The 23,902-nt window shown below is 48.0% G+C and overlaps 1 protein-coding gene across 1 annotated transcript in view; it reads right to left on the bottom strand.

The window, feature by feature from the left end:
• Nucleotides 1–23,171, bottom strand: part of LOC142312166 (uncharacterized) — a 135,860-nt gene extending 112,689 nt beyond the window's left edge. Inside the window, 9 exon segments of the mRNA XM_075351069.1 lie at nt 20,965–21,055; nt 21,241–21,338; nt 21,422–21,545; nt 21,628–21,807; nt 21,937–22,086; nt 22,373–22,470; nt 22,554–22,677; nt 22,760–22,939; nt 23,069–23,171. Of these exon segments, the coding sequence (XP_075207184.1) occupies nt 20,965–21,055; nt 21,241–21,338; nt 21,422–21,545; nt 21,628–21,807; nt 21,937–22,086; nt 22,373–22,470; nt 22,554–22,677; nt 22,760–22,939; nt 23,069–23,140 (1,117 nt within the window). The 5' untranslated portion in view covers nt 23,141–23,171.
• Between the last annotated feature and the right edge of the window lie 731 nt (nt 23,172–23,902).

Here is a 23,902-nt window from a genome sequence, read left to right as displayed (position 1 = left end):
AGATGGAGGAAAGACGACAGCTGTGGTTTCCAGAGACCACCTTAAGAGATGCCCTGAACAGTTAAGAATCCCTGAGGAAGTCCCCAACTCTTCGTCAGTTGAAGAACCAAGAGAGAAGATGATCCATACCGTGCTTGGAGATTTTCCTGCAAGTTGGCCTCAATACAATGGAGCCGTTGTAATTCCAGTAATCACCTTCCCTCAACCCAGAGAAGAAGTTAGAGGACAAGAAGAACCTGTTCAGAACCTAACAGAGCCAAGTGAAGCTGAAACAGAAGAACATCCACAAGTATTAGCACCCAGAACATCCATCACTTACATTGAGACACATACAACCTCAGACAGATGACAGCATAGTACTGCGTAGGTCAACCCGCAGCAACTTTGGTCAGCCCCATTAAGGTATAGAGAAAGTACAGTTTAGTTAAAGTGTCTAACAAGGATGTTTTAAAATGGTTTTCTGAAAGTTTAGTAACGTTTAAGAATGTGCCCGCAAGGGCTATTGCGCGAACTGTTTGAGTATTTATTTTATTTAGCACCAGGTTATGTGCATTTTAAAAAAATGGAGCACAGGCTATGAACTGGCTATAGCCACAAACTCTCAAGGTGTATAAAGTTACCCCAGCGGTACCAACCCTCAGAGCACGCCTGTTCATGGGGCCTGGCTCTGCACCAACCTCAGAGCACGCCTGTTTATGGGGCCTAGCTCTGCACCACCAGGGAGCACACCTGTTTATGGGGCCTGCTCTCCAAAACACGGAAGCTGGTACGCCCGTTTATGGGGCCTACCCTAAACCACCCTCCTCAGGAGAGGAAGATTGGAGGAAAGGTCTGGGATAGAGCTGGCCCAGACCTGGTCACCAAAGGGACCGGTGACCTGCCTCCTGGGAGTTGCTGGGTGGTACCAGGACTTGTGGGTGGTGGGTGGTGATGGAATGGTACCTGGTATGTTTAACTGTAAATAATTCCACTGTGTGGGAAAAGTTTGTATTTAACCTTGTTTCTTGTCTTTGCAGCCCGAGCACGTGCTGATGATAACCAAGGGGGAATGTGGCACCCCTGACCTGGTCAGGCACCACTGCATACTGCACTCATGCTGGGCCAGTGCTTCCAGGTAATTCCAAAAGGCCAGAATAAGGTGTGTACACACAGACACATAGCAACCAGGTCTCCCACACCTTTAGAGGGGACCCTTGGGTAGCCTCTGAAGAGGTTAGCTTTCAATTCTCAGCAAGAGCAAGCCAGTCTGGAGCAGTGTACAGAAGTTGTTGAGAGACAGAAGTACAGCCACGCTAGTCAGACCCTGCACGTGTGGTAGCTGTTAGCGGGGAAGTACAGTGACCAGAAAGTCAGTCTGAAAGACACCTGAAGAGAGGCAGTCGAGTACGGGGACTGCTGGTGACTAAGCACGCACAGGGAACAGGTCCCTAGAGCGGACATCCATTTACTGATCTGCTAAACCTGCCGGTGAGGGGACTAGAGGTTCCTCACCAAAGATACAGAGTTCGAGCCTCAGCAGCAACAGGGGGACCCATAAGGAGAGAGGGCCAGAAGCCTTCTCACCTGGTCCACGCTGCCGGCAAACGGGCCAGAAAGGGGAGCAAAGGCAGTAGCGACTTCCCTGGATGAATCCCATGATACTGCAAGTAAGGGGTTATCCGAAACAAAAGGAGTGCTAGGAAGGCGAGTTAATGGCTACCCTCAGAAGGGCCTGAAGGAGTTCCTGGTTCCACCTGGTACAATCTCAGCATCGCCCGGGTATCTCACCAACCACCTAAAAGTGGGTAACCAAGTTGCAAAACACTTTGGACTGAGACTGAGTCTTTTCTGTGACCTGTTGTTCTACACACATACACCCGAGCCCCTGGGGCCTGCCTCACTCTCGAGAGGCCACACCATCCGACTGCAGATTCCATCAGCCCCAGACACTCGTTAAACTGCAGTGGCGGTCACCTATAACCCTGACCGCAAACTGAGAGTGGCGTCACGTCTCAGAAGTAAATAACCTGACATACCTGTTGCCAGCGGCCATCAACTGGAGCCCCTGTGACGTCCCAGAAGGTGGAGTGATGTCCCTGAGGCGACCGCTACAGGTGGGCGACACACACACTACACCTGATCCTACTGATTTTACCCCAAGTGTGAGTCGTTCAAACACTGCAAGTGGCTTACACAGGGCTGAGCATCACTCATACCCAAGCACAGCGCTACTCTCTTGAATGGATTGCATTTGTAACTCACTTGAACTTCGAACCCGAACTTTGTTTTTTTGGTAGTCTGTTTCCAAACATTGAACCTCAGGTTCGCTCATCTCTAGTCAGAACCTGTTTGGGCACAGGGCAAGGCTTGAAAGGGAAGGAGTGCTATTTGAAATTTGGAGCGCCACTTCACTTGGAATATATTGCAGACACCATGTCACATTTGCTGTGCCACAGAGGTGCCAAAACTGCAGAAACCCCTCAAAATTGACAGCATTTTGGAAACTACACCCCTCAAAGTATTCATGCAGGGGTGTGATGACAAGAGATGAGCAATCCTGCCAAGGATCGGATCGGTTAAGGATTGCCCATCCCACCTGAGATTGCGATCAGATCGGTGATCCTAGCTGACCAGATCGTTGATCCTAGCTGATCCAATCGGCGATCCTAGCCGAACCTATTAAATTCAATGGGAGGCAAAAGTGATGTGTTGTAAAATGGTGTAGGGAGGGCTGTAAAAGAAAGAAAATAAAAAAGGGTTAAAGTAATACATACTTAACTGTTATGGAGGAGACGATTGGATATAAAATAATATGAAACCAATCGTTGCCCGAAGTCCGCCGGGTAGAAGATAAGGCCGCTATGGGACTGGAGGACAGGTACAGCAATTAAGGAAATTTAAGGGCACACCCCAACGTGTAGCGTGTCCCTGTTAGCTGCACAGGTACACAGGTATAGGTTACGTGTGTAGGACCAAGTCAGACCGAGAAGTAACCCAGTTAACATCACTGGGAAACCAACAAGAAAGGCGCAGAACCGATCACGTGCGTCGAGGGCACATATGGGATACCCAGTTAGCGTCACTGGGCACCCGAGGACTGGTAGACACACACAAGTCTGCCACTGACACTGCAGACTACTGATCATGTGCGTAAGGGGCATGTCAGACCATGTGGACCCTGACCCTCACCGTGCCAAGACACAGCTGTACCGAGATACGAAAAGCTGGTACCGGCGCCTAGCCCTAAAACGCACACACTGGTAGGACAGGAGCTGACCTTAACCTCACTGCGTTACCAGAGAATTGTGGCGTCCGGCACCGACAACCTAGCCCTGCCTACTACAGCCCTATACATACATACACCTGACACAGACTCTGCAGGATCAGATGGCGCTGGAACAACTGCAAACATGCAGCACAACCTGTTCAGTGAGCTGCCACCATAGACAATGTGATGCTCGCGCCCCGAGCCTTTTATAGTCTCCTCCCTGCCTCAGGCCACATGGCATGAGGTAATAGCACCAGTTGCGGCCAACCCGCGGCGCCACGTCATCGCTGACGTCACTGCGACCAATTAGCGGCCACCGCGTCATCGCTGACGTCACCGCGAGCCAAATAGCGGCCGCCGCATCAGCGATGATGTCACGCACATGCGCGATAGCGGTAATCCCGCACTTACTGCCTGGAGAGGCTGCGGAAACCCGGGCATGTGCGGTAGTGCTAAATGAGCACTTAGGCTCAGAACGGTAGAAGACTCTAGCCACCTGATGACTGTCAGTCTGACACCTCGAGCGACGGACAGGTGGCACTGCGGAGTCGACTGATCCCAAAGTGGGAGTCAATGACGGGACGGAATTGGACCGGTTCGGGACTCAGAAGGACCCCGAACCGTGACACTAAACGAGTCCCAGCAGCAGCGCTACTTCTTGGTCCGATAATTATCTCTCATGCATATTCACTGGTTTTGCCTTCCACAGGTGTCTCCAATTGGCTGCTGTTGGACCACGTCCCTACCCCCTGAGGCAACATCTGTGATTGGTTGGAATCACACATGCTGTCTGTATCCTTATACTGATGATAAATAAATTAAAATGTTGTAGGGTCTCCCTCTGTATGGATACCAGCACAGATAAAGCCAGGCTGCAGCCCCCAGCTGTGAGCTTACCTTGGCTGTGTATCAAAATAATAGGAACAAAAAGCGGCTTCTCTTTTTAAGTATTTAAATAAATAATTTAAATAAAAAACGACGTGCTCTCCCCCAATTTTGACACCCAGTAATGATAAAGCCTGAAAGCTGGGGGCTGGTATTCTCAGGCTGGAGAGACCCATGCTTATTGAGAACCCCCAGCATAAAAATAGCAGCCTGCAACCACCCGAAATTGCCGCATCCATTAGATGCGACAATTCCAGCACTTTACCCAGCTCTTCCAGATTGACCTGGTGCAGTGGTAATCAGGGTAATAAGGGGTTAATGGTAGCTCACAGTTGCCACTAAACCCTGGATTAGTGATGGGTAGGGATCTATGAGGACCCCCCCACCACTAATCCTATAAGTAAAAACTAATAAACACAAACACACAGAAAAATTCTTTATTTTAAAAAATAAAAAACACACCCTCTTTCACCAGTTTATTAAGCCCCAAAACACCCAAGTCTGACACACAAGGTCCCATGACGTTTTTAGCTCTACTACATCTAAATATCCCAGCGAGCGCCATAGAACATGACTGCGCACTGTGAGCGTCAGGCAAAGAATGAATGAGCCGCAAAATCAGCGGTATCACTCAGATTAGTTGTGGTCACAGCTGCAGGATCCCACGGTCCTCCACCTGTGACGCAGGTAAACTGACCTCAATAAACTCAGGGGCTCCACCTCAGACAGTCCTGAGGTCAGGTTACCTGCAGTTACAGGTGGAGTACTGTGAGAACCTCCAGCTGTGATCGCAACTACTGTAACCTGAGTGACATCACAGTTAATCGTGCAGCTCATTCATTCTCTGTCTGAAACTCCCATCGGGCTGTCAGGTTCCAAGGCGCTCGCTGTGAATTCAGAGGTAGCAGGGCTGAAAGCATTGTGGGACCTTGTGGGGATTAAGTTGGACCTTCAGGGGTATTTTTGAGGTTAATAAAGTGGTGAGAGAGGGTGCTTTTTTGTCTTTTATTTAAAGTAAAGGCTTTTTTCAGTGTTTGCGTTTATTCACTTTCAGATTAGTAATGGGCGGGGTCTCAGACACCTCACATCACTAATCTAGGCTTATTTGCAGCTGTGGGCTGTTAGTAACCCCTTTTTATCCTGATTGCTACCGCACCAGGACAATCACGGGTAAAGTGCTGGGATTGTCGCATCTAATGGATGCAGCAATTCCTGGTGACTGCAGGCTGCTATTCTTAGGCTGGGGGCTCCCAATACCCATGGGTCTCCCCAGCCTGAGAATACAATCCCTCAGCTGTCGGGCTACATCATGGCTGGGTATCAAAATTGGGGGGGAACCACATGCCCATTTTTTAAAAATGTGTTTGTTTAAATAATTAAAAAAGTAAAAGCCACATGCTGTTCCTCTTATTTTGATACACAGCCAAGATAAGTGCATGGCTGGAGGCTGCAGCCTGTAGCTGTATGTTTTTTCTGTGGTGGTATCAATACAGGAGGAAACCCCACAGAATTTTTATTTATTTATCACAAGTATAAAGACACAGATATGTCCTATACAGATATCCCATATGTGGTCGAAAACTACTTATGAGGCATAGTGAAAGGTTCGGAAGTAAAGGAACACCATTTTGGAGTGCAGACTTAGTTGGAATGGTTTAAGGTGCCATGTAACATTGGTAGAGTCCTTGATATGCCAGAAAAGCAGAACCCCCCCCCCCCATAAGTGACACCATTTTACAAACTACACCCCTCAATGAATTCATCTAGCAGTGCAGAGATCATATTGACACAACACATGTGTCACATAATGTTATATCATTGGGCAGTGAAGACAAATAATTACATTTTTAACACTAAAATGTTGAAAATGTTGTTTTAGCCCCAATTTTACATTTTCACAAGAGAAAATTGGTAAAAATAGCACTAAAAGTTGTTACAAAATTTCTGTGGAACATGGCAAAACCCAATTTGTGGCTGTATAGTACTGTTTACTCAAGCAGGGAGGCTAGGGAGGGAAGGAGCGCTATTTAACACTTGGAGGCCAGATTTGTGCCCAGTGTCTGCTTCTGCTTACACACACCCCATAAATTAAGGGGGTCTCCTCATAACAGAAATGCCAAATGTAAATGCTAGCCATAGTTTAGCCACACTCTAAGGCTCAGAAAAAAGGGGAGCATTTAGATTTGGGAGCACAGAATTTGCTGAATTTTGCCTTTGTGCTAGCAGTAAAGTGGAATCCCCTTATATTTTAATTGACAGATGACAGACATGACTGGGAACTTGATTTTGTTGTGGGTTGAGTTGAAGTCTTTATTGGAAACATTGTACATAACATTTTGGATTACACTACAGAACAGCAGAAAGACCTGGGGATTCTGGTTAGGCTAGTTTCACACTTGCATTGTGCGGCAACCGTCGCATTCTGTTGTGTTGTGTGACGTAATGGATGCGCTGCATATAGTGGCACAACTGATGGGACGGATCCTGCGAAACAACGGAATCCGTTGTAGCTTTTTATTCAGCAATTGACTCAACTGAGCATGCGCAGTTGTGTAAAGACGGATCCGTCACAGGAATCCGTCAAATGACGGATTCCGACAGATTCTGCAACAATAGGCTTCCATTATAAAAATGACAGACGCCAACGGAATCCAGCACATTGCGTTTTTTTGACGCTCTGTGAAGCGCAGAAAAATGCTACATGCTGCGTTCTTTCCGCCCGCCGGATGCAATGCAACGTCGGCCGATGGATGCAACGCAGGACCATCAGTCGCAATGCGTCGTCCATACAAGTCTATAGGAAGCAGCGGAATATGTTAATGGATTGCGCTGTTTTCCAAAACGGCGGATAGCGACTGAAGGAAAAAAATGCAAGTGTGAAAGTACCCTTACAAATAAGCTGAGCAGCAGCACTCAATGTCAGGCAGCAGCTGCAAAACCAAACAAGATTTTATGGTGTATAAAAAGAGAGATTAGACCCTGTGATCCCAACGTATTGTTACCCCTTGATAAGTCTCTTGTAAAGCCACATCTAGAATATGGGATCTAGTTTTGGGCTCCACATTTTAAAAAGGATATTCAGAAGTTAGAGTCAGTTCAATGGCGGCAACTAGATTATTGCAAGGAATGGAAGGCCTCCCATATGATGAGAGGTGGAAAAGACGTCTCAGAGTAGATCTCATTTATATGTATATACTAGCTGTACTATCCGGCTTCGCCCGGGTTAATAACTGCTTAACAAAATAGAATGTATTAACAAAAATGTATTCTGCACACAAAAACCATAAAACAAATAGATATAAATGTAATTATGTCTGTCTCCCCCTCTGTATATATCTCTCTGTCTCTCTCTCTATCTCTTTGTCTGTCTGTCTCTTTCCCTGTCTGTCTCTTTCTCCGTCTGTCTCAATCTCTTTCCCTGTCTGTCTATCTATCTCTTTCCATGTCTGTCTATCTCTGTCACTTTCCCTATCTGTCTCTTTCCCTGTCTGTCTCTTTCCCTGTCTGTCTCTTTCCCTCTCTTTCCCTGTCTGTCTCTTTCCCTGTGTCTTTCTCTTTGTCTGTCTCTTTACCTGTCTTTGTCTGTCTCTTACCCTGTCTCTTTCCCTTTCTTTCCCTGTCTGTCTGTTTCCCTGTGTCTGTCTCTGTCTCTTACCCTGTCTATGTCTGTTTCTTACCCTGTCTGTGTCTGCCTCTTTCCCTGTCTGTGTCTGTCTCTTTCCCTGGCTGCATTGTGACATGCCAACATTCCATATAAGGGCGTGGCTGCGCATTCTTCTGAAGTTCTGGCTGCACTGTGGCTCCCAGCTCCATTCGCTTTAATGGAGGCAGGTTTTTTGGAGAATAACTGTAAAGCGCGGGGTTAAAATTTCCCCTCAAAACATGCCTATGACGCTCTCGGGGTCCAGACGTGTGAGTGTGCAAAATTTTGTGGCTGTAGCTGCGATGGTGCAGATGCCAATCCCAATCCCGGACACACACGCACACACACACACACACACACATACACACACATTCAGCTTTATATATTAGATACATGTGTGGTCAATTCAAAGGACTGGCAGATGACTTATTCCTTCCAAAGGACAATACTAAGGACCAGGGGGCACTCACTTCAAGTGGAAAAAAAAGTGATTCCGGCAGCAAAATAGGAAAGGGTTCTTTACAGTTAGAGCAGTCAGATTGTAGAATGGCCTACCACAAGAGGTAATAATGGCAGACACTATAACAACTTGTAAAAAAGGGCTGGATGATTTCCTCAGTACACACAACATTGCTGGTTATGATTTAGTGACAAAATGTATAATTGGTGGAGGAAGGTTGAACTAGATGGACCTAGGTCTTTTTTCAACCTATGTAACATTTATCCTGTGCTCTATTCTAAGCACTTAACCCCTTCACAACCATTGATGTACCTATATGTCATGGGAGGGAAGTAATTCTCGACCAAGTAAGTATAGGTACATTATGGCGATCGCAGGGGCACAGGATGTTTGCCCGCCACGATCTTCGCTGGGGACTACGCTTTCCCACCAGCCGAGCCCGGGGCCATCGCAGCCAGGGACGGTTCCCACACCGTCCCTGGCTGTTTAACCCCCTAAATGCCACATTTTAATTGAGAGGGTCCAAAAATTGTCATGACAACCTGAGGGGTCACCAGACAACAGAACGCCTCAGTGATCATGCTAAAGCATGATCACTGAGGCTTTTCACAGTGCAGCTCTAATAGTTGCACTGTACTGCAAGGATCGATCATTGCAGTACAGTGCAGCTGCGATCAGAGCTGTAAAAGGTAATGTCCAACATAAGGATTAAGTTTAAAAAAAAAGGTTTTTTTTTAAAAAAAGTAAAAATTAAAAAAAAATTAAATCAGAAAAATAACGTAATTAGAAAAAAAATTCCAATAAATAGTTATATTTATGTAAAAAAAGTAGAAAAGGTACACATTTTATATATATATATATATATATATATATATATATTGTAACGGGGTACTCACTCAGCTTGCGTCTCAGTTGCATCGAGGTAGGCACGGTAGGCACTTAGCATAAAATTTTAGGCTGCTTTATTTAGACTGCATAAAGCATACCGTCAGAGCAGAAAATGATCGCATTTAAATGCAGGAAAACAGGCACATTCCCAAACGGCACTTCAGTGACTGTCCAATAAGTCCTAGCATAGAGACTTCCCACAGGAGGCTTCCTCACCTCTGCACACGGACCCCGGTAAGCGTATCTGTAGTGGCCCATGGGGTAAGGGGTTAACCTTACTCGTCGCCGGGCTGGTGATGCAGGTCTCTGCGATGTCACGGGTGGCCTGGCCCGGTCCGTGGCCCCGAGGTGTACAATAAAGGGGATGAATGGATGTTGGAGGAATTATGTCGTGACACCACTGTAACGCTGGTTTCTTTTCAGTGAGACGCGTCCTTATTTAATTGGACATTTTTTCCTTTAAGCACCTGAGGGGTTAATGCTTCTTTTGCAAGTTTGCTTAGCGGCGTTCCCTCAGGTGCGGTGCTCTAAGTTATTTATTACGTTGGACCTTTAAAAGGTTCCAGCATCCTTCACACAGTGCTGGTTATTTTCTCTCCACAGTTGATAGAGACAGCCTGTGTGTTTGGTCATGTTATATCCTATTTCGTGTAGCCTTCTGCAAACAAGGTGAAGTTTGCAGAAATGACGTTATTTTGTTGTTTTTCTTTATTTTATTTTTTGTGCTGTTCCCTGGAGTTGTCCCGTTGAACAGGTAGGGGGTCTCTAGACCGGAGTCCGTGTAGGAGACAAGGACAGGTCGGAGGATCACGCCTCACTACCTTCAAGTACACCCGTGGCTTGAGGGCAAGTCAGGGTTCTCCAGTTTACAGGGTCAGAGAAGCCCCTGTCGCTGGGTAGCGGTCCATACGCATGACAGCCACTTGCGGTACGCGACCAGTGAATAGCCGCCACTGCTGTCCTCTGGGGCAGAGGGTAATAGCAGCCAAGATGTTTCTGCTCCCCACAGGTGGAGCGGGCCCTGGGGAGGATGATGGGGGTTGTGGTAATGGCGAGCGCTGAAGCGCAGGACGCCGCCAAGGACAGGCGGAGACAGGTTCTGCAGATTCAAGGTTTTCTTTACTCACAGTCCTGGTTTTACCCGGAAGATGACGGTCACCGCCATGATGGGCTCCAGCCGATTACGGCTCCGTTAGAGGTCAGTACCGGTATAGTGAACAGTGTGCCCTTCCTCCTTGCGCTTCTAAATGTGGATCCCCAGGGCTTAAAGCTTCTTGGGGACCCCGGATCCTGGAAAATATTTACTCCTGTCCCGTCTGAAGGTGCCGTGGTTCCGCTGTGGGGTCTGCCTTGGAGCACGACCTTGGATCCTATATAGCACTGTGCTCCGGGAACTGTGTGGGCCGGAGGGACATGCAATCCCCCTGGCCTGCAGATTTTGGTAGACAACCTGAAGTATGTCCACCCTAAGGATCCTGCACCCTGCACTGCGCCAGTCCCGAGGGAGCAATCAAGCTCTCACCTTGGCGACTGAATTGTCTCCTGTGTCCCACCAGGGTCAATTGTAAAACCAGACTGCTCTCTTCCTCTCCTGCTGGAGAACTCTCTAACTGTTGTGTTGCTCCTAACTCCCCCTTGTGGCTGCTCCTCCCGCTTCAGGTTCCCGCCACTAGTAGATTGGGGATCGCAGGTGTGGTCGTATCCTAAAGACCCAACCACGTTGGCGACCCCTTTTGACCCAAACCTAGCCTGGTCCATGGTAAAGGAGGGCAACCTAAGGTGTGTGTGAATTGTTGTGTTGTGGAACCGGTACCGACCTCCTCTGGATCCAGGATGAGTACCGCACCTTAAGTGAGGTTAAGTACCTTGTGGCGACTGAAGCCTCAGGGGCACCACATATCCAACCTCCACAAACAAACAGGCCCAGTCAGCCTCTTGTTGAGCTGATTAATAGCTCACCTCCACTCCCAGACCATGTGCCAAACAGACTGACTCCATTTTAAATGATGTGGCCTGTCAGCCACATGTCAAAACACTTCCATGGGCGGAGGTATGTGGATAGAAAGACCTGCCCATCCCTCTGGCCATGCGTAAAACCTGGCCCAGAAATGCCCTAACAAGCCTTGTGGCACAACAAGTGCTGAAGCAGATATCCAGGTTTACGCCATTTTCATGGAACACACACTCCCTCATGTTGCTATATATATATATATATATATATATATATATATATAAGCTGTAGTACCCGAGCGATATAAGCTGTCTCTATGTCTCTCCCAGTCTCTGTCTGTGTGTCGCTGTCTGTCTCTCTGTCTGTCTCTCTGTCTGTCTCTTTCCTTGTCTGTCTGTGTCTATGTTTCTGTCTGTATTTGTATCAGTCTATCTGTCTCCATCTCTGTGTCTGTCTGTCTCTCTCTATGTCTGTCTCTATGTGTGTGTGTCTCTCTGTCTCTCTCTTTCCCCGTCTGTCTTTGTCTGTCTATTTCCCCGTCTGTCTCTTTACCAGGGCTGTCTCTTTACCAGGGCTGTCTCTTTTCCAGGGCTGTCTCTCTCTCACCACTGACATCTTATTTCCTCACACATAAGCTTATTATACTAACAGTTTATTTTGTTCCTATAGCAGCCACTGACAGTTGCTATTAATAGCCAGTATCTCCCACCTCCATTCAGTTTAATGGCAGGATTTTGGAGAGTAACTGTAAAGTGTGGTGTTAAATTTTCCCATCAAAACATAGTCTATGATGTTCCCTGGGTCACATGAGGCGTCTGTGCAAAATTTCGTGATTGTAAATGCGATGGTGCAAATTCCTTTAGTGGACACACATACACACCCACATACACTGAGCTTTATATATTAGATAGATATATATATTAACATGGTGTGCGTGTGTGTGTGTGTGTGTATGTATGTATATATATATGTATGTATGTATGTATACACATATATATACACACACACACACTGTATTTTTCAAACTATAAGATGCACCGGACCATAAGATGCACCCAGGTTTTAGAAATGTAAACTAGGAAAAAAAAATTGAAGCAAAAAGCAGACCCCCCCTTCCCAGGATCGTCATACTTACCAGCCCCGAGCGTCTGTGGGGCTCTCAAATCTCCCTGTGATCTCTGGCGTGCACTCCATGGAGGTGTGCTGCACGCCAGCCTCCCCTGCGTCTGGCCGACACATAAACATCAGACCACACACTCAAACACATCAGAACACACACTCACACATCAGATTCCACATCATTCCTCCTTGTGATCTCTGTGCTGCACGCCGTCCTCCCCTGTGTCTGGCCGACACATATACATCACAACACACACTCACACATCCGATTGCATACACTGACACACAGTCACGAAATCACACATACCGGTACAATTGCGCGCACACCCACCACATCCAGTGATACCACGTGCTTCCGCATGAGAGCGATGCACGAGTCTCACATCGCATCATCCGGCACAGTCGTTCTCTTCCAGACAGGAGTGTGCGGCTGTGCCGGATGATGCGATGCGAGATTCGTGCATCGCTCTCACGTGTAGCACTTTCCTTAGTGTCAGTTGCAGGCGCTCATTTTTTTTTTTTTTTTACTGACATCCGTATTTTTTATTTTGCCAAACTAAATTTTTTTTGTATGGGGGGGTCTAGTTTCCAAAATGGGGTCAGATGTGGAAGAGCTCCACTGTTTCGGCACATCAGGGGGATCTCCAACGCAATATGGTGCGGCTAACGATTACAGCTAATTTTCCATTTAAAAAGTCAAATGATGCTCCTTCCCTTTGGAGCTCTGCCGTGCGCCCAAACAGTGGTTTTCTGCCACATATGAGGTATCAGCGTACTCAGGACAAATTGCCCAACAAATTTTTTGGTCCAATTTACCCTGTTACCCATGTAAAAATTAATAAAATTGAGCCTAAAAATAACATATATGTGGCAAAAAAGAGTACTTTTTTGTTTTTATGGCTCAATGTATGAAACACATGAGGGTTCAAAGTGCTCATTACCCATCTAGATTTATGCCATGGGGGGGTCTAGTTTCCAAAATGAGGTCACTTGTGGGGGAGCTCCATTGCTTAGGCACCTCAGGTGGTCTCCAAACACAACATGGCGTCTGCTAATAATTCCAACCAATTTTGCTGTGAAAAGGTGCTCCTTCTCTTCTGAGCCCTGCCGTGCACCCAAACAATTACTTTCCACCACATATGAGGTATCTGTGCACTCAGGAGAAATTGCACAATACATTTTATGGTGCATTTTTTCCTGATACCCTTGTGAAAAAAAAGCTACCTGGTTGAAATAACTATTTTGTGGTAAAAAAAATTTAAATATTTTCACGGCTGAACATTATAAACTTTTGTGAAGCCTCCAGGGATTCAAAGTGCTCACTAAACATCTAGATAAATTCCATGAGGGGTCTAGTTTCCAAAATGGGGTCACTTGTGGGGGAGCTCTATTATTTAGGGACCTCAGGGGGTCTCCAAACACAACATGGCATCTGCTAACTATTCCAGACAATTTTGCATTTGAAAAGTCAAATGATGCTCCTTGCCTTCCGAGCCCTGCTGTGCACCCAAACATTTGATTTCCAACACATATAAGGTATCTGTGTACTCAGGAGAAAATGCACAATATATTTTATGGTGCAATTTGTCCTGCTCCCTTGTGAAAACAAAACTACCTGGTTGAAGTAACGATTTCGTGGTAATTTTTTTTTTTATTACTTTCAAGGCTCAAAGTTATTAACTTTTGTGAAGTCCCCAGAGGTTCAAAGTGCTCACTAATCATCTAGATAAATTCCATGAGGGGATCTTGATTCCAAAATGGGGTCACTTGTGGGGGAGCTCCATTGCTTAGGCACCTCAGAGGGTCTCCAAACGCAACATCACATCCGCTAATGATTCCAGACAATTTTGAGTTTGAAAAGTCAAATGGCGCTCCTCCCTTCAGAGCCCGGCCGTGCACCCAAACAATTGATTTCCACCACATATGAGATATCGGTGTACTCAGGAGAAATTGCACAACTAATTTTATGGTGCATTTTTTCCTGATACCCTTGTGAAAATGCTAAATTTTATGGCTAAAGTAACATTTTTGTGTAAAAAAAAGAGAATTTTGTTTACTTACCGTAAATTCTTTTTCTTATAGTTCCGTATTGGGAGACCCAGACATTGGGTGTATAGCTTCTGCCTCCGGAGGACACACAAAGTACTACACTCAAAAGTGTAGCTCCTCCCTCTGAGCTTAAACGCCCCCTGGAGAAACCAGATCTAGCCAGTTTAGTGCAAAAGCTGAAGGAGAATAGCCACCCACAAGTAAAAACAGAGCAAGAACCGGAACAACCGGAGCCTCTGTCTACGACAACAGCCGGTGATAACACGCGGAACAAGAAACTGCCAACAGGCAACAGGGAGGGTGCTGGGTCTCCCAATACGGAACTATAAGAAAAAGAATTTACGGTAAGTAAACAAAATTCTCTTTTTCTTTATCGTTCCTATGGGAGACCCAGACATTGGGACGTCTCAAAGCAGTCCATGGGTGGGAATAAACAGAAAAACTGAGAAGTAGGCGGAGCCTAACTTCACAAGTGGGCGACAGCCGCCTGAAGGATGCGTCTGCCCAAGCTCGCATCTGTCGAAGCATGAGCATGCACTTGGTAGTGCTTTGAAAAGGTATGCAGGCTAGTCCAAGTGGCAGCCTGACAGACTTGCTGAGCCGTAGCCTGGTGCCTGAAAGCCCAAGAGGCACCGACAGCTCTGGTCGAGTGTGCCTTGATCCCCGGCGGGGGAGGCAGCTGAAAACCCAGGTAGGCATCCGAAATGGTGGACCTAATCCAACGGGCTAAGGTCGGCTTAGAAGCAGAGAGGCCCTTGCGCCGACCTGTGGTTAGCACAAAAAGAGAGGTGCACCGCCTAAGGGCAGCGGTGCGAGACACATAGATCCGGAGTGCCCGCACCAGATCCAGAGTATGCAGCGCTTTTTCAAAGCGATGAACAGGAGCCGGACAAAAGGAAGGTAGGGTAATGTCCTGGTTAAGGTGGAAAGGAGAAACCACCTTAGGGAGAAAGTCCGGAGTCGGACGGAGAACCACCTTGTCTTGATGAAAAACCAAAAAAGGTGACTCCGAAGAGAGCGCAGCTAAATCAGATACTCTCCTGAGGGAAGTTATGGCCACTAGAAAGACCACTTTCTGTGAAAGACGAAACAAAGAAACCTCCCTAAGAGGTTCAAAGGGGGGTTTCTGCAAAGCCGTGAGAACCAAATTGAGGTCCCAGGGATCCAAGGGCCGCCGGTAAGGCGGAATGATGTGAGACGCACCTTGCATGAAGGTGCGGACCTGAGCCAGCCGGGCGATACGCCGCTGGAACAGCACTGACAGAGCCGAGACTTGTCCCTTGAGAGAGTTGAGGGACAGTCCCAGCTGAAGACCGGACTGTAGAAACGACAGAAGGGTCGGCAAGGAAAAAGGCCAAGGAGAATGGCCAGAAGAGCGACACCAGGACAGGAAAATTTTCCAAGTCCTGTGATAGATCTTGGCAGAGGAAGACTTACGGGTCCGAGTCATCGTGGAGATGACTTCAGGTGGGATACCAGAAGCCGTCAAGATCCAGGACTCAAGAGCCACGCCGTCAATCTGAGAGCCGCAGAATTCTGGCGGAAAAATGGACCTTGTGAGAGAAGGTCTGGACGGTCCGGAAGATGCCACGGCACCTCTACGGACAGATGGAGCAGGTCTGGGTACCAAGCTCGCCTGGGCCAGTCCGGGGCAATGAGAATGACTCGACGGCCCTCCATTCTGATCTTGCGCAGAACTCTGGGCAAGAGAGCTAGAGGGGGAAACACGTAGGACAGACGAAACTGGGACCAGTCTTGAACCAGAGCGTCCGCGGCGAAGGCCTGAGGATCGTGGGAGCGAGCCACGTAAACCGGAACCTTGTTGTTGTGATGGGATGCCATTAGGTCCACTTCCGGAGTGCCCCACTTGCGGCAGATTGACTGAAACACTCAAATCAAGAAGGCCTGCGGAGACACCATCACATGTTTCTCAACGCTGGCAGGAAACTAGCCAGGTCTTTCAACGGGAAGGAACAACCACGGGAAGGGCAGTCTCCAGTCAAGGAGACCACCTATGCCAAACATGGTATCCATCCACAGACAGCCGTTTCGGGGTATTTGCCCCTCATCAGTGTGGAGTAGGAATCTGGCTAGTGGGACATTGCCTAGTAAAAGACTATGTGAGCAAGGATGGTTGACCTTAGGGAGATCAACATCCACCACTGCGGAGACACCATCACGTGTTTCTCAACGCAGTGATTCTAGAGCAATGCCCCCTGGGAAATATTCTGAAACACTGCCGGGTGCAGGGACCACTCGCCACTGTCCACGGTTTGACGGCTGAGATAATCTGCTTCCCAGTTTTCCACACCTGGGATGTGGACTGCGGATATGGTGGACTTGGAGTCCTCCGTCCATTGAAGAATGCGTTGTACCTCCAACATTGCCAGGCGGCTGCGTGTCCCGCCTTGGTGATTGATGTAGGCAACCGCTGTCACGTTGTCTGACTGGACTCGGATGTGCTTGCCCGCCAACAGGTGGTGAAAGGCTAGGAGAGCTAGAAGCACAGCTCTGGTTTCCCGCACATTGATCGAGAGGGCTGACTCGGACGGAGTCCAAGTGCCCTGCGCTCGGTGGTGGAGACATACCGCTCCCCAGCCGGATAGATTGGCATCCGTGGTGAGAATCACCCAGGACGGAGTCAGGAAGGAGCACCCCTGAGACAGACAGAGAGGCCGAAGCCACCACTGAAGAGAGCTCCTGGTCTGTGGCGACAGAGCCACTAACCTGTGCAAGGAGGAAGGCCGCTTGTCCCAACAGCGTTGAATGTCCAGCTGCAGTGAACGCAGATGGAACTGGGCAAAGGGAACAGCCTCCATTGACGCCACCATCTGACCCAGCACCTGCATCAGGTGCCTGATGGAATAACGGCGGGGCCTCAGCAGAGAGCGCACCGCCAGTTGGAGGGACTGCTGTTTGACTAAAGGCAACTTCACAAGTGCCGGCAGAGTCTCGAACTGCATCCCTAGGTACGTGAGACACTGAGTCGGAGTCAGAGTGGATTTGGGAAGATTGACAATCCACCCGAATTGGGCAAGAGTGAGCGAGACACTCCGCTGACAGTCTGCGCTGGATGAAGCCTTGACTAGAAGGTCGTCCAGGTAAGGAATCACTGCCAACCCCTGTAGGTGCAGAACCGCAACCACTGCTGCCATGACCTTGGTGAATACTCGAGGGGCCGTGGCTAACCAGAAGGGGAGAGCCACGAATTGGAAATGTTGTCTCCGATTGCAAAACGTAGCCAACGCTGGTGTGAAACTGCAATTGGCACATGCAGATAGGCATCTCTGATGTCGATGGATGCCAGGAAATCCCCTTGGGTCATTGATGCAATGACTGACCGCAGGGACTCCATGCGAAAATGCCGCTCCTGAACATGCTTGTTGAGAAGCTTGAGATCCAGGATGGGCCGGAAGGAACCGTCCTTTTTGGGGACTAGGAAGAGATTTGAGTAGAAACCTCTGAACCGTTCCCGGGTGGGAACCGGTACAATTACTCCGTTGGCCTGCAGGGATGCCACGGCCTGAGAGAAGGCGGCGGCCTTGGAGCAGGGGGGAGTTGAGAGAAAAAATCTGTTTGGCGGGCTGGAAGAGAATTCTATCCTGTAGCCGTGGGAGATGATATCCCGCACCCACTGATCGGAGACGTGTTGAAACCACACGTCGCCAAAGTGGGAGAGCCTGCCACCGACTAACGACGTTGCTGGCGCGGACAGATAGTCAAGAGGAGGCTGCCTTATTGGCAGCAGATCCTGCGGTCTTCTGTGGACACGCTTTTGTGCGCCAGCTGGATTTTTGGTCCTTGGCAGTGTTACTGGACGAGGCCGAGGGCTTAGAGGACGACCAGTTGGAGGAACGAAAGGAACGAAACCTCGACTGATTCCTACCCTGGACAGGTTTCCTGGTTTTGGTTTGTGGCATGGAAGTACTCTTCCCGCCAGTAGCCTCCTTAATAATTTCATCCAGCTGTTCACCGAACAGCCTGGACCCAGCAAAAGGGAGTCCAGCAAGGAACTTCTTTGAGGAAGCATCTGCCTTCCACTCTCGAAGCCACAGGATCCTGCGGATAGCGAGGGAATTAGCCGAAGCCACCGCAGTGCGGTGAGAAGCCTCCAGCATGGCAGACATGGCATAGGATGAAAAAGCTGAAGCTTGGGAAGTTAAGGCAACCATTTCGGGCATAGATTCCCTGGTGAGGGAATGCAATGCCGCCTCATATACAGATTTGGCCAGAAGGTCGACCTGGCGGTCAGTGGAATCCTTAAGAGAGGTGCCATCAGCCACTGATACAACGGTCCGGGCTGAGAGTCTAGACACCGGGGGGTCCACCTTTGGTGAATGAGCCCACTCCTTGACCACCTCAGGTGGAAAGGGAAAACGGTCATAAGAACCGCGCTTTGGGAAGCGTTTGTCAGGACAAGCCCTAGGCTTGGTCACAGCGGTCTGAAAACTGGAGTGGTTAAAGAACACACTCTTTGTCCTCTTAGGCGAGATAAACTGGTGCTTTTCTGCCAGAGAGGGTTGTTCCTCTGATACTGGCGGATGGAGATCCAGTACAGAATTAATGGACGCAATCAAATCACTGACATCTGAGTCGGTTTCGGACAGATCAATGGGGCACATGGAGTTAGCCTCCGAGCCCCCTGTAAAGGCATCCTCCTCATCCTGCGAGTCAGCTCCTGAATCAGAGCCGCGGGACGAGGAAGGAGAGGGAGCCCTGCGTCTCCTCTTGGGAGGAGTGGGTCTGGGACCAGAAGATGAATCCTCTGTGAGCTCCGCTGAGAGCGGCCTAGCAGCAGAGGCACAATGTGAAGGAGGCTGATGCATGTTCAGCAGAGTCCTGGACAGCTGTCCCATGGAGTCGGCAAAAGACTGGGAGATAGACCTAGATAAGGATTCTACCCAAGCCGGGGGTTCAGCCACAGGAGCCGGAGCAGCCGGAGAGACCCCTGGGGGTACAATTCCAGGCTGAGGCATCGTCAGGTTAGAGCAGGCATCACAATGGGGATTGGTGCTCTGTTCAGGCAGTAGGAGCTTACATGCAGTGCATACTGAATACAGCTTTGGAGCCTTGCTCCTCGTGTGAGACATGCTGCTGGAGTGGGGGCTCTGCCAGAATGACCCCCAGAGAGTATATACAGAAGGTCCACAACCGAAGGTTGTGGCTTACCAGACCGCCGGAGCGGTTTGTGTGCCCTCCAGATCCCGAAGCCCGGACTCCCAAACACCTCAGCAGGGATGCTGCAGACCAGTGGTGATCGCAGGGAAAAACGCTGAGAAGATGGCCACCGGAGTGAAGAGAGGGGGCGGGACTCACTCTGAGAGCGGGATCTGGAGAGCCAAAGAGACTCACAGGGGAGGAGACATGTACTCAGTGAGGAGTGTCTCTCCCCTTTGTAGAACGGCCGCTGGGCGGAGCCGCGCTGTCCCTCTGCATGAATGACATGCGAGGGCAGTGAAACCGAAAGTAGGCCTCCGGCAAAGCCGGGGCCTAAATTTGAGCGGTGCGGCCGGCGCGCAGGCACCATCGGCGCGGTTCTCAGGCGACAGCCAGAGAACCCGCCGGAAATGTCATAAAAATCACTCAACACTTTCTCCCACAACAATAAAGTACAAGGGACCCCCATATATAAACGTCTCAGGTACTTAGCTTGCTGAGACGCAGGGTTGCAAGTCCCTGGGGATGAGTGCTCCGGTCCAGCAGGATCCTGAAGGGCTGCGGATGGAGACCGGTCTCATGCCAAGCATGGAGAACCGTGCTGGCTCCCACTTCAAGCCAGAGCCCAGGAGAGATGGTGAAGGAGCACGGCATGTAAGGCTCCAACCTTGGAATCAACCTTAACAGCACCGCCGACACAGTGGGGTGAGAAGGGACATGCCGGGGGTCCAGGCTTGGACCCGCTTTTCTTCAAACTCTTTCCAAAAATGAAAAATCAGATGAGAATGCATGTGTGGATGTATGACCTCCTGAACACAAAGCGATAAACTGGCTAGATCTGGTTTCTCCAGGGGGTGTATAAGCTCAGAGGGAGGAGCTACACTTTTGAGTGTAGTACTTTGTGTGTCCTCCGGAGGCAGAAGCTATACACCCAATGTCTGGGTCTCCTATAGGAACGATAAAGAAAGTAAAATTTTCATTTTTTTCCTTCCCATTGCTTTGGTTGCTGTGAAGCTCCTAAAGGGTTAGTAAACTTATTGGATGTGGTTTTGAGCAGAGTGAGAGGTGTAGATTTTACAATAGGGTCACTTTGGGGTTTTTTCTGTCACCTATCCCTCTCAAAGTCACTCCAAATGTGATGTAGTATATAAAAAATTTTTTTGTACATTTTGTTGGAAAAATGAAAAATTGCTGATGAACTTTGAACCCTTCTAACTTCCTAACAAAAAAAAATTGTTTTGAAAATTGCGCTGGTGTAAAGCAGACATGTGGGAAATGTTATTTAGTAACTATTTTGTGTGACATAGCTCTCAGATTTATGGGCATAAAATTTCAAATTTTGAAATTTTCAAACATTTTGCCAAATTTCCAAAATTTTCACAAGTAAATACAAAAAATATCATCCTAAATTTTGTAGTTTAGAGAGTTGGGCAGGAAATATCAGCATCTTCAAATTCCAGCAGGAAGCGTGGATCCTTTGGCCAGACTACACCGCAGATAAAGGAGCCACAGCCAGTGACTAAGAAGAATCTGTGACTTCTCTGCATTTAGTGGTCACTACTCACCTGGGTAGTCATATGTAGGAGTCTCCTCTTTACACCACTCATCACTCCTCACATATGTCTCTGTAGTATTAATATGGGTCAGATCTTCACCCTGAAAGAAATATTGTAAAAGTCACAGACAGATGGAGAAGTCCCATCTATGATCAGCTCTAATCTTGCCATCTCCACCGTTCTCATTACACAAGTATAAAACATATAATACTGGAGGATAAAACAAGACTGAGCACAAGACCTTCACATCATAGGGAGATTTCATGGCACCTTCTCTCCATCTACCTGATGATCATGAGGAACATTGGGATCTTCTTGTTTACAGTCCTGTGGAAGAAGAGGACGGGGACATCTCTCTGGTGTTGTCCTCTTACTGGATAAAACTGGAGGAAACAAATACAGGGACTGAATTAATTCCTTACATACAGATAATTATAGGTCGTGTGTATTTAGTCCTGTCTATTACCTGGTGATGTGAGGGGCTGGGGAACCTCCATCATAACGTCCTTGTACAGATCTTTGTGTCCTTCTAAATACTCCCACTCCTCCATGGAAAAATAGACGGTGACATCCTGACACCTTATAGGAACCTGACACATACAATGATACCGTCATCCCCCGATCCCTTCATAGTGTTACTGTATAATGTCCCAGCATTCCCAGTAGTGTCACCTCTCCAGTCAGCAGCTCAATCATCGTGTAGTTGAGTTCTAGGATCTCCTGGTCATTGATGTCCTCATGTATCAGGGGGTGAGGTGGAGGCACCATGATTCGGCTCAGGGGTCTTCCCCATCCCTCAGACACAGGGTCCTGACAGCGCTCACTAGAGGTCTTCTTCACTACTGTGTAATCCTGGTTATGGAGAAACACAGTAATAAATCTCACTACAGACATTTCCAGAGTCCTCACCTCTCCAGTTCTGTCCATCTGTTATTCCCATAGATAAGAATGATGTAATGTGACGTAATCAGAATCTCTCACCTCTCCAGTAAGCCGGAAGAGGATCTCTAGGGTGAGGTGTAATATCCTCTCCAACATCTTGTCCCTGCCCACATCCATCCTTGAAAGGTCAATCAGGAGAATTCTCTTATATAGAAGATCTCCACTGAGACGATCCGATATTGTAGGGACCTGAATAAGAAGATAATAAGCCACTGTAAACCGATGCTCACTTTTAGGTACTATTACATGATGTTGATTGAAGGGCTTCAGAACCTGAATTTTTAACTCCCTGTGTCCTCCGATCAATCATGAGCAGTTGCTATTTGGAAGCAAGGCGTCGATTGTTGCCATTGTAGCCAGAAAAAATAAATGTATAAAACATATAATACTAATCGATAAAACAAGATTGAGCACAAGACCTTCACAGCCGTCTACACATCATAGGGAGATTTCATGACACTTTCACTCCATCTACCTGATGATCCTGAGGAACATTGGGATTTTCTTGTTTACAGTCCTGTGGAAGAAGAGGACGGGGACATCTCTCTGGTGTTGTCCTCTTACTGGATAGAACTGGAGGAAACACATACAGGGACTGAATTCATTCTTTACATATAGATAATTATAGCCAGTGTGTAATTAGTCCTGTCTATTACCTGGTGATGTGAGGGGCTGGGGAACCTCCATCATGACATCCTTGTACAGATCTTTGTGTCCTTCTAAATACTCCCACTCCTCCATTGAGAAATAGACGGCGACATCCTGACATCTTATAGGAATCTGACACATACAATGATACCGTCATCCCCCGATCCGTTCATAGCGTTACTGTATAATATCCCAGCATTCCCAGCAGTGTCACCTCTCCAGTCAGCAGCTCAATCATCTTGTAGGTGAGTTCTAGGATCTTCTGGTCATTGATGTCCTCATGTATCGGGGGGTGAGGTGGAGGCCCCGTGATTGGACTCAGGGGTCTTCCCCATCCCTCAGACACAGGGTCCTGACAGCGCTCACTAGAGGTCTTCTTCACTACTGTGTAATCCTGGTTATGGAGAGACACAGTAATAAATCTCACTACAGACATTTCCAGAGTCCTCACCTCTCCAGTTCTGTCCATCTGTTATTCCCATAGATAAGAATGATGTAATGTGACGTCATCAGAATCTCTCACCTCTCCAGTAAGCCGGAAGAGGATCTCTAGGGTGAGGCGTAATATCCTCTCCGCCGTCTTGTCCCTGTCCATCCTTGAAGGGTCAATCAAGAAATTGTCTTATATAGAAGATCTACATTGAGAGGATCCGATATTGTAGGAACCTGACTGAGAAGATGGAAAATCATAAAGAATCTCATGTAATATACAATTACTGGAGATAATAAGGGGAAACATATGAGGAGACAGAACGTGTAGATTTTATATTCTTGGATTGTATAAACTGGAATGTCATAAACATCAGCTACTCGCTGCACTCGTCACTCAGATGTCATTGTAAAGGGGACTCCGCTTCTCACTCAACTACTGCAATAGGCGGCAATGACCAAAGCGCCCCCCCACAGACAGGTTACTCATCAAAATACAAACCATGGCGGTATGGTAGCACCATGGAGATTGCGGTACTGTGGGAGCATTATACTGTGTGGGGTGGATGGTAGTACTGTGGGAACATTATACTATGTGGGTGGGGATGGCGGTACTATGGGAACATACTGTGTGGGGGGGATGGCAGTACTGAGGGAACATTACACAGTGTGTGGGAATTGCCGGAACTGTGGGAACATTACACTGTGTCGGGGAATGGCGATGCTGTGGGAACATTATACTGTGTGTGGGGGGATGGTGGTACTGTGGGAACATTATACTGTGTGGGGGTATGGCGGTACTGTGGGAATATTATGCTGTATGGGGGGATGGCGTTACTGTGGGTACATTATACTGTGTGTGGGGATGGCGTTACTGAGGGAATATTAGTGTTTGGGGGGATGGTAGTACTGTGAGAACATTATACTG

This window comes from Anomaloglossus baeobatrachus, chromosome 5 (assembly GCF_048569485.1).
Source record: "Anomaloglossus baeobatrachus isolate aAnoBae1 chromosome 5, aAnoBae1.hap1, whole genome shotgun sequence".
Classification (NCBI taxonomy): domain Eukaryota; kingdom Metazoa; phylum Chordata; class Amphibia; order Anura; family Aromobatidae; genus Anomaloglossus; species Anomaloglossus baeobatrachus.
Note: the sequence above shows the minus strand (reverse complement) of the source record. Positions and strands in the feature narration are given on the sequence as shown.